Source organism: Solea solea, chromosome 1 (assembly GCF_958295425.1).
Source record: "Solea solea chromosome 1, fSolSol10.1, whole genome shotgun sequence".
Lineage (NCBI taxonomy): Eukaryota > Metazoa > Chordata > Actinopteri > Pleuronectiformes > Soleidae > Solea > Solea solea.
In genome coordinates this window covers 21,848,400-21,859,516 of record NC_081134.1, presented here as the reverse complement: position 1 = coordinate 21,859,516, position 11,117 = coordinate 21,848,400, and the positions used below count along the sequence as shown (strand labels likewise).

The window sequence follows — 11,117 nt, the reverse complement described above, 5'->3', positions numbered from 1 at the left end:
CTCAGTTTAGATGGCCGGCCAGCTCCAGGAAGAGTCCTGGTGGTTCCGAACGTCTTCCACTCATGGATGATGGCAGCCACTGTGCTCATTGGGACCTTCAAAGCAGCTGAAATGTTTCTGTAACCTTCCCCAGATTTGTGCCTCGAGACAATCCTGTCTCGGAGGTCTACCGACAATTCCTTTGACTTCATGCTTGGTTTGTGCTCTGACATGCACTATCAACTGTGGGACCTTATATAGACAGGTGTGTGCCTTTCCAAATCATGTCCAACTAACTGAATTAACCACAGGTGGCCTCCAATGGAGCTGCAGAAACATCTCAAGGAAGATCAGTGGAAACAGAATGCACCTGAGCTCAATTTTAAGCTTTATGGCAAAGGCTGTATATACTTATGTACATGTGATTTCTCAGTTTTTTTATTTTTAATAAATGGGCAGAAATGTCAAAATTCACATTGTCATTATGGGGTGTTGTGTGTAGAATTTTGAGGAAAAAATGAATTTAATCCATAACAAAATGTGGAAAAAGTGAAGCACTGTGAATACTTTCTGGATGCACTGTATATATATACATATATATGCAAATACATATGTATGTATATATCCATATATATATATATATATATATATATATATACACACATATATACATACATATGTATATATATATATATATAGTATGTGTGTGTGTGTGTGTGTGTGTGCGTGTCAAGCAGTTTCCTGCTGAGACAGAAACCATGTGCAGATCTGAGAGAGAGACATACGAGAGATTTCTGCACCAGGATGATTCTGCTTCAAAGTGTCTGATGTGAAGCTGAAAAACAAACTTATGTCTCATCAGGAAACTTCACACTGTGGTTTGATGAATCTGAAAAACCAAATTCTTTTTACTTGCGTTTCTGTTTTTTCACGTACTCATACTTTTTAAAGTCTTTTGTGGAAGTAGGACAGGTGAATGATCATGAGGACAGGTGAATGAATGATGAGGACAGGTGAATGATCATGAGGACAGGTGAATGATCATGAGGACAGGTGAATGAATGATGAGGACAGGTGAATGATCATGAGGACAGGTGAATGATCATGAGGACAGGTGAATGAATGATGAGGACAGGTGAGAATAAATTTGTGGACGGTTTAACTTCCTGTTAAAGCAGAGAACTGAACAAAGTCACTCACATGATTTATTCATTACACGGAGAAGATAACGTTTTCAGCACAGGAAGAACAGAGCCTGTGTGTGTGTGTGTGTGTGTGTTCAGTTAATTGTCTGCTCTGTTTACTTCATTTAAAACCTGTTCTCTGTTGTTCCAGCGTGAAATGACTCACAGTGGAATTTGCTGAACAGTCACGTCAATTTTGTGAGGAAACACCGACACCTTTAGGTTTGGCTTTTTTACAACAAAACGCAAAGACAACAAGCAGCCGCTGTGCTGCCAGCAGGTGGCGCTATGTCCTTGACTTAGTTTTCATGTGCCGATGTTTTCTGGTTGAGACTCTTGTCTCACATATGAAGTTTTGAGCAGATGTTTGTACAGCAAAGTTACAGCTACTTCCTGTTTTGTAGCAAAACAGCGGCAAAATTCGCTAAAATTCTGATGGTTGCCGTGGCCACGCCCTTTTGAATCTGCCAGACCTTCTGTTAACTAATTTGTTCATTTGCAAAAAGTGCAAATCGCCAAGATGGACGCCAAATGCATCAGGTCCTGTGAGACTTTTTTGTTCGTCTTACTTCTGATTTTGCGCGACACTCTGACCAATCTGTGAAATTTGGAATTATAAGTCGATTTTGAAACGACTTGGCTTTGGTTCTTGTGTCGGATGTCGTGCTCACGACTCTTCAGTGACGACCCCCCGACTCATGTATAAACCGTGCCTACGCTTGCTTTCACGCACAGACGGCATGTATAAAATGTACTCTCGAACAATTGTCAGGTGGAGGCGCTGCAATATTAAAGGCGACCATGAATGCTTGTATCACACATGTTAGTTATGGAGGTCTACTTACATATATTAACTTGTTTTCATGGTTAAAATCCTCCTAATCGCTGCAAACGAGCCGATCAAAATATCTCCTCACTGACGCTCTCGTCAGCTGCGCTGTTTCAGACCAAAACCACACCCCCAGAATGTGGACTGTGTTGTGATTGGCCAGCCAACAAGAGCTTTCCTACTGTCCTGTGATTGGCCAGGTACCTGGATGTGACGTAATAGATAGGCCAGCTCTCAGATACACAGCTCCCCCTCTGGCACGGTGGATGCTCTGCATCTCAGCAGCTACAATGAGAGTAGTTCTTCTTCTTCTGTGGTTGAATGTACGCAACCGGATGTGCCCGGACTAGTGCCCACACCAGGAGGCGCTACGGTGGTGAGAGGAGTGGTGAGGATTTCTGATGACGACATCAAACTAAGGAAGTGTCGATCCGCTTCGCAGAGCCCAGGAAAACAATACAACACTTTTTTCTCAGCAGTGGCTGAACTGTTTGTTCTGAAACTTTAGGGTTTCATAAACGAGGTAATGACGCAGATACACACACAAACGCAGCGTTAATTGGAGCTTCCGGTCTATGTGGGCTTTAAGCTCTGAAACTTATCACAGTCTTTCAAAAATAATATTATTAATGTGTCTACAGTGACAAACGTAAATTATTCTGTGACAAACAACCAACTGATACGGCACGTACATTTGAACACATGTGGATAACATCACACACACTACAAACCTGTGTGTGTGTGCGTGCGTGCGTGAGAGAGGAAGACTCACTTTGAGAAAATTACTGAAATTAATTTTCTACAGATGAATATTTTCTTTTTGTAACACAGTGATGTAAATAGACACATGAAACATGAACACATGAACACACGTCAGGCTATAAGGTTTTAAACGCTCCAAAATAAAGTTACGGACTAATTTGTTGTAAGAAAATGGGACTTGAACATTTTCTTTATCCCATTTTAATCCATATGATAACGAAATAACTGCAAAAAAGTTATTCCGCCACCGCTGCGCCTTTCATCGGAAGAGGAAGGCGATGGCGGTGCGCGCTCGTCCAAGTACTCCGGAACACCGGCATCTTCTTCCTTCCTCTTCCTCCCTCTTCCTCCCTCCACAGCTTCCACAACACGATCAGTGACAGTAATGAATGGTTACATGGAGTAACTCAGTGATCTCTGTCTGTCTATTCTGTGCGTAATGTGTGTAGATGATGACGCGTGACACTGACACTGATTGTTGAAATGATCTGTAAATTCAGCTCACACGGATATGTGTCTAAACATACATGCAAAAAAACATGCACAGGATCAATGCACAGCCAGTTTTTTAAGCATCAATATTAATATTAATAGTAATATTAATATTACTATTAATAACCATATTAATATGAGAGCAGTCGCGGTGACCCTGACATTTAGTTACTTCGTTTTTATCACTAATTCCCAAAAAACAAACGACCAAAATAATAGATTTTTACAGATTAATACATCATAAATTGATGCGTTGATTGCGCACTTTCCTTCTTTATTTTTTATTTCCCTCTTTCTTTGCTGCCTCATTTGTCCTTTTTCTTCAGAAATAAGGCGTCAGAGACGGCGTTTTACAGTCATTTGTATATTGATTTGTGGGTGGAACAGGGGCAGGTGCTGTGTTACTCATTCACCTCCGCTCAGTTTCACGTTTGATGGGATGTATAAAGAAAAGGTGCGCAGGACTTGGCGTACGCACGATTTTCAAATGTTGTGCGTACGTCGTCTTTTAGTATGAAAGCTGGCTGTCCTATCACAAAAAAGTGTCAAGTCCAGTTGAGCTGGAACTGTACCGTGGAAAAGCACCAACAGTAACAACTAAATCACAAATTATTAAAGATTTAGTCCAGATTGAATAACAATAGTTCAATTTATACTCGAGTTACAATGAGGGTTTTATTTTGAAAGTCAGAACAGGAAGTGTTTGTGCTCGCCACTGTGAGTTTGACAGTGAGAAGTGCAGGCTTCTCATCAGTGGACGAATTCAACACATTGAGCTCAGTGGAGGCGAGCAGTGAGGAGGAACAGCAAATCACAGGCTGGGATTTTTATCAAGATATAATCTCTTCTTCATCTTCTATTTTTTTTTAATTATTACTATATTGCAATAATAATATTTTATTATCGTTTTATATTTTTTTCATCATGGAGTTAGAGAAGGAAATGTCCCAATGCTGTTAAAGGGATGAAAAACTTGAATGAAGCTGTGTTCTGTGTTTGAGCAGCTGACGACTGAACATGAGAAGTTTGATCCTGTTCACACTGTGTGTGTCCACGTGTGTCCTCATGGTGAGTCTCCTTAATACACACACACACACATACATACACACACATACACACACACACACACACATACACACACACACACACATACACACACATACACACACACACACACACACACACACATACACACACACAGACGCATACACACACACACGCATACATACACACACACACACATACACACACATACACACACACACACACACACACACACATATCTGTCCGAGCTAATGTGTGCTTACTAATGACATATTTTTTTAAAAGAGCCAGTTAGCTCCTCAAGCTAATGTGTGCCTATGCTAACAACAGTTGTTGAATTTGATGTTGAGTGTTCAGGATGATGCTAACAATGACATACTTTAGTAAACAGTTATCCCTCATGTTCAGGGTTTACTAAACAACATGCTAACTTTGGTCGGTGGAGCTTTAACACATTCATACAAGTTTATTTAGACAGATAATTCACCACTTCATTTAAGATTTCCCAGCGTAATTAAACGCCTGAAAAAAACGAGTGTTGTCGGGTTTTTCGGAACAGTCACAACACAACGACATCTGTTAAAAAAGCCACCGTACTAGGAGGAAGTTGTTGATGACATCATTGGAATAATCAATAATGGATTATTCCTTGATGAAACTGGAACTGAAGTTATCACTTAATCAAACATCTGGCAGGAAAATTAATCCTCATCATCCCTGAATTTTGATGGCATCAGCTTGAATTAAAAATAATGAGCGAAGGTTTTGAACTTATTTTTGTTTTATTGATTGGAATAATTTGTGGGAATACGGTTGTCATGGTGGAGTCGATATCCTCCCCTCTCTTCTTTTCTTTTGGCCTTGCTCTCTTCCACTTTGCAGGATAAACAGTTAAAGTGCTCTGTGTCACTCTTCCCATCAGCATCGTCCTCGGACTAAAAGCAGACCGACCAGACTGTGCCACTTGTTCTTATGCCTCATCCACAAGAAGCTGGGTCTTTTCTAAAAATAGAAATAGCAATTTCTGCTGTCATTTTATTCACAGAAGCTTCATCGACGCAGGGTTCATTTTTAAAAATATCTGCGCTGTCAGGAGCGGTAATGATGACAGCGAGAGAAAGTTGGAAAATTCTCTCGCCATTCTTTGTTACTAAAATGATTCCACCGTCCCGTGGTTTGTCTCGGCCTCGTCCTGAACCGGCTTCATCTCTGGCTCCTTCAAGTCAAAGTCAAAAATCTGGTTAGTTTTTTAGTTTGTTTGATTGTTTTTTTGCACTACTTAGAGCTGGATGCAAAACTTTAACTGGCTAAAGCACACAGTTTGTTTACATTCATGTTAAAATTCACGTTGGTCCAACTAAAATCGAGCGAGTCTTAGTCTGACTAACATACCTGGATAGTGTGATTCATAGTCCGATTACTCCTGCATGTATACACTTAGTCGGACTGGAGTCAGACTTGGTGTTTTGTGCATGCACCAAAATTTCCTCCCCGGTCTTTGACCCGGAAGTAGAAGGAGAAGTTGTCCAATTGTCTTAGTTGGACTGAGCTTGATTAAACTGTGCATGTAAATGTACTGAGTGGTTTCCAAAGACTGGGTCGGGGCCTCAAATGGGTCGCAAGTGATACTTTTTTACCTCCCCTAATAAATTAGCCAAATTTTCCCAACCTTTTAGATAAGATTTATGTTTGTATATGTTTAAATAACCCTTAATTTAACACTTAAATACCAAAAATCTAAATGTTATTAGGTGTTAGAGACATGGCTGTAAATGATCGATACTTATCGATACTTAAGTCTCAAAGAAATTTTCTTTGAGACTTAAATTTTCAAAAAGTAGCCATCTTGAATTGTACAGCTAGTGCGAGTTGATTGTGGAGATGTTCCACATGTTGTGTTTGAACAAACTCTCCCTGCAGATTGAACGTGATTTGGGTCATGACTGTTTGACGTCTTTAAAAAGTGGCGCTCCACATCCAGAGTTTTGGAAACACTGAGTTAAATCATCAGCCCAGAAAGTGTCACAGTCCTTTGAAAATGCAGCATTTCAGCGTGTGAAATTCGTTTATTTGTCACTTTGGAAACGGCTCATTTATTTACAGAATCTGGGTCAAATTTGGATGAATTCTGTGACAGGGTTTTGGATTTGCTGCCTCTCTGATCTATTTCTGCCTCTTTTTCCTAATCCTGAACCAAACTTTCTGATCACTGAAGTTTATTATCGCAGTAAAAAGCTGCAAAAGAAACTTTGATTTCCTGTGCAGCAGAGTCCACTCTGTCCCAGACAGGTAACTGCAAAAACGAATCATTATTAAAGCTGCTCCTTGCAGCAGGTGGTGCTATTCTGATGTTTTCTGGCCACATCTTGTTTTCTCTAATCTCACATATACAGTTGTGTGCAGATCAGTCAAAGTTACAAGCACTTTTGTTTTGTGGCAAAACTAAATCCAAAATGGCGACTTCCTGTTGGCTCGTCGGTCGGTGTGTTGTGTCACGTATGAAGTTTCGAGTAGATCGGTCAATGTACGGCGAAGTGACAGAGAAACTTCCTGTTTTGTGGCAAATGTTAAAAATTCTCCCCAAATTCCGATTTGATAACTTTTCATCTTTGATGTGTCTAGTACAAACTAACATGGTTTTTTGTTGGTACGATTATCGTGTTCATACGACTTTGTTCATTAACGAAAACGTGCAAATCGCCAAGATGGACGGCAAATTCAAAATGTCTGACTTCCTGTTGAGTTGAGACCATGGTCCCAATAGGCTTTTTTGTTCGCCCTTGGACTGTGACATGTTTCCAACAAGTTTCGTGTAATTTAGTGTGTTTTACCTTTGGGGGCGCTACTGAGCCATTTTGCACCACTTTTATATATTTCCCTTATTTTTCCCTTAAGATTTTCTGCCAGTTCTGATTTGCGTGCCAATTTTCGTCCAATTTTCACCAATGTTTATTACGTTAAAAATGCGATCATTTGGGTAAAAAAAAAAAAAAAAGACAATCCAGGAATTCAAATAAGTTCTTGTGCTTGAGCCCTAATAATTAAAATAATATTAATTGTTTAATTGATTTTATATCATCAGAATCAGGTTTATTGACAAGTAAACATTTCACAATGTAAGATGAATATAAGTGTGATTCATAGTCTGATTACTCCTGCGCGTAAACTCTTAGTCAGACTGGTCAGGGGTCAGGGGCCACCAGTTGGTGACCCCTGATTATTAAAACATTTCAAATATCAGCCTCTGCTGACAAACTTTGATGTAAAGGAGGAATAAAAGTCAGTGAAAGCTGAAAACATTTCCCTGACACTGATAAGTGATAAGTGTTTTATGTAATTGGAGAATTTAGGCGTTTGATGCATTAATTCTTCAGAGATCTTTTCATTTTTGTTGTTGTTTCTCTGTGTGTAGGTTTGATCACTGCCGCGGTGGGAGCACATACTTTTGTGCTGATGCCACGTTATTAAAATGCTGCTGTATGTTAATATATGCACCATATATTGTATAAATTGCCGCCTGGCTGTGCTGAAAGCACAACAGTGTGGGCGCGGCGTGGGTTTTTCCCGTTGATCCCTCTGGAGGTGGACGGCGCTGCCCTCACCCTGACTCTGTCTTCTATCAGCGCTGCCAGCTCTCAGTGTGTAGGCACGCACCGTCATTTAAACACCACATGAGGTGTTTACAGCAGATCCTTTGTGTGCCGGGAAAACTCAATGAGGTGGAAAAAAACTGGACTCGGAGAAAAATCAAAACTAAACTCCCGCCAAAAAAAACACACCTCCGAAAAACACCTGAACTGCACCACAAGGCAAACACAAAGAGCCGTATCTGTACAACTGAAAAGAGCCAAAAAGAGACTTTAAATACGTATCATGCAGTTTGATGCTGTTAATACTGATTTTAGCCACATTGCACCTTCTTTATCTCACTGTTAGACAGAAAACTCATGTTTGTAAACCAAGACATTAGAACTTAGTGATGGAGGCAGCAGTGGATCAACAACTCCTGTGTGTGTGATGTTAAAATCACTGATTTTCTCTATGGACTTTGGTGTGGGAGAGTGAGTGGTTTACTACCTTCAGTTTCCAGACGAGATAAAGCCACCGTCTGTCACGTCGTTATTTTAAACACATGACAGAGAGTCGTTGATGTGCAGTTTGAAGAAGCAGAGGCTAAAAACAGCTGGATATACTGATCAACGCGTCCATGTCACAGACACTTTTACAGTCAATCATCTGACAGAGGCGATGCAGCTACTGAGCCTCTCTGTGGTTATTGATGTAACCCTATAATTGTGGCTCTTATTGATGTCTTATTGGATGAGTCACCTGCGACTCGGTCCCTGTCACACGATAATGTCTTCACTCATGTCAGCGCTGACAAAAATAAACTCCTGGTGTCGTTTTTTTAATCCAGCGTCTCTTCACTGTGAAAACACATTTTTGTGCTGATGCATTTTACCTCCTACGGCCATTATGAGACATTTCAAAAATATAGACATAATTCTCCCAACAAATATTCTGCTCCTGTAAGGAAGAAATAAATAACCCATGAACAACATGACTGAGCTAAATTGCTGATGCTGCTGCTGATTTTTATTTATATTTATTTTTACAGTCTGTGTAAAGTGAAGCATGCGACGTCACACAACCAAAGTATTTTTCATTTTTATTTAGCCTTTATTAAACCAGTTAGAAGTCATTGAGCTCAAGATCTCTGTTCCAACAGAGACCTAAATATTAGATATTTAGGAGACACGTTACAAACAATAATCTTGACATTTAAAGTCCAATTTTCAATGCATATTCGACTAGGGACTTTTAGACATAAATGTACACCAGGATTGATGCGGTCGCAAAAATGTATGAGATTTGGGGTCTGTTCAGGTCCTCAAAAACACAATTAACTTTGAGGAAAAATAATAATAAGTTAAATATCCTCCGCACCTTGTGCGCTCGGACCTTAATAATAATTAGCGTCACCTTATCCTCCACGTTGAGAGGAGCCAGCTGAGATGGTTCTGGTTAGAATGCCTCCTGGACGCTCCGTGAGAGGAGACCTCAGGTCTAACACAGGACACACTGGACGGATTATATCTCTGAGCTGACCTGGGAACACTTTGGGATCCGACCACATGAGGTGGCACAAGTGTCCGAGGAGAAGGAGGTGGTCTGGGCATCATTGTTAAGGCTGCTGCCCCCAAGACCCAGATCCAGATAATCGGAAGACGACTACTTCAGTTAATATCTTAATTAAGGACACATTCACACCGTGATTGTACGGGGAATTCTGAAAAATTTCACACCTTCATTTGTTGTTCTGACACTTTATTTATCCCTCAGGGATATTTCTTCTCTGTGATGAACTCATCGTCTACTAGGAACCTTCCTAGAGTTAGGAGCAGTGGACAACCACTGAGCAGCACCCAGGCAGCAATGGGGGTTGGGTACCTTGCTCAGAGGTACCCAGCCGACTTGTTCACCACAAAAACAAACAACGGATCAATACCAAATGTATGCAGTCTTTGGGATTTCTGTCTCTCATTGGTTCACTTCCTGTGTTTGCATTTCCCACTGTTAGTGAAGCGAGAGCCACTTTATCAGGCAGACCAGAGTTCAGCACCAGAGCTTTCACACCTGCTCAAACAAAGGACCATCAGAGGAAAACATTTTTAAAAAATATCTCCCACGACCCAACTGTGGGTCCCGACCCAGTCTCTGTGAATCATTGATTTATCAGGCAGTGATGTGCGAGAAGACGGAAGTAAACACGAGCTCTTGTTTTATGTCCCTGTGGCACAGCAACGAGTGTCGGTGAGCAGCTGCACATGACGAATCACAGAACTACGCTTAATCATAACAGGTCATGCCTCGCTGCTCTCTGTGGCCTAAATACCAAAACAACACGTTTAAAAATCACTGCCTGCTGGTTGTTTGTCTTCACTGAGCAACTGTTTCAGTCTACATCATTATTATTATTTTACAATCTCACAAAAAGCCCCAAAGCGACAACGTACCATTACATCTGTCCATTTTGTCCAACAGTAAAAGCCTCAGAACTTTGGTCTCAACTGTTTGATGGACGTCGTTCTAATGTTTGGTCTCCAACTATTAATGAACTGTGTGGTGGACGTCTTGGAATGTCCTAATAAGACGGCACCAATCAACTACAACTCTTGTGTTTGCTCTTGAACTGTGTGGTGGACATCTCGCTCTTCGTAAAAACCTGTCAGAACATCCTCTGAAGTTTGATCTCATACTACAGCAACATCATTTAGGAATATCTTGCTACAGTTTCCTTACATTTGGTCTTGATCTGTTTTTTCAACTGTGAGATAAAGGTCTCACAATGTCTTCCTAACACAGCAGCAACCAAAAACTTTAGATTAGAATTTTACTGGACGTCTTCGTCTCCATAGAAACATGCTGGGATGTTTTCTGATGTTCGTCTTGATCTCTTTAACAAACCACTTGGCGATGTCTTGAAATGTCCTTATAACAGCAACTAATCTTCCGACATTGGTCTTGGACTGGTTTGTAAACTGTTTCCTGAACATCTTACTCTCCATACAATCACGCTGAAAGGTTTTCTCATGTTTGGTCTTGAACTTTTAGGCGGACGTCTCAGAAAGTCCATAAAACGTAGCAAAGCTCTTGACATTTGGTCTTGAACTGGTTGTGGTTGCGTCTCAAAATGTTTGTTAACCTCCTCTGAACAAATCTTGTCTTGAAATGTCCTTATAACAGCAACTAATCTTCCGACATTTGGTCTTGGACGGGTTTGTAAACTGTTTCCTGAATGTCTTACTCGCCTTACAAACACCACA

The 11,117-nt window shown here is 40.6% G+C and overlaps 1 protein-coding gene across 1 annotated transcript in view; it reads left to right on the top strand.

The window, feature by feature from the left end:
• Positions 1–4,037: 4,037 nt before the first annotated feature.
• vipr2 (vasoactive intestinal peptide receptor 2) overlaps positions 4,038–11,117 on the top strand; it is a 28,353-nt gene continuing 21,273 nt past the window's right edge. Inside the window, exon 1 of the mRNA XM_058612349.1 lies at positions 4,038–4,314. Within this exon, the coding sequence (XP_058468332.1) occupies positions 4,264–4,314 (51 nt within the window). The 5' untranslated portion in view covers positions 4,038–4,263. The remainder of the gene's footprint in view (positions 4,315–11,117) is intronic.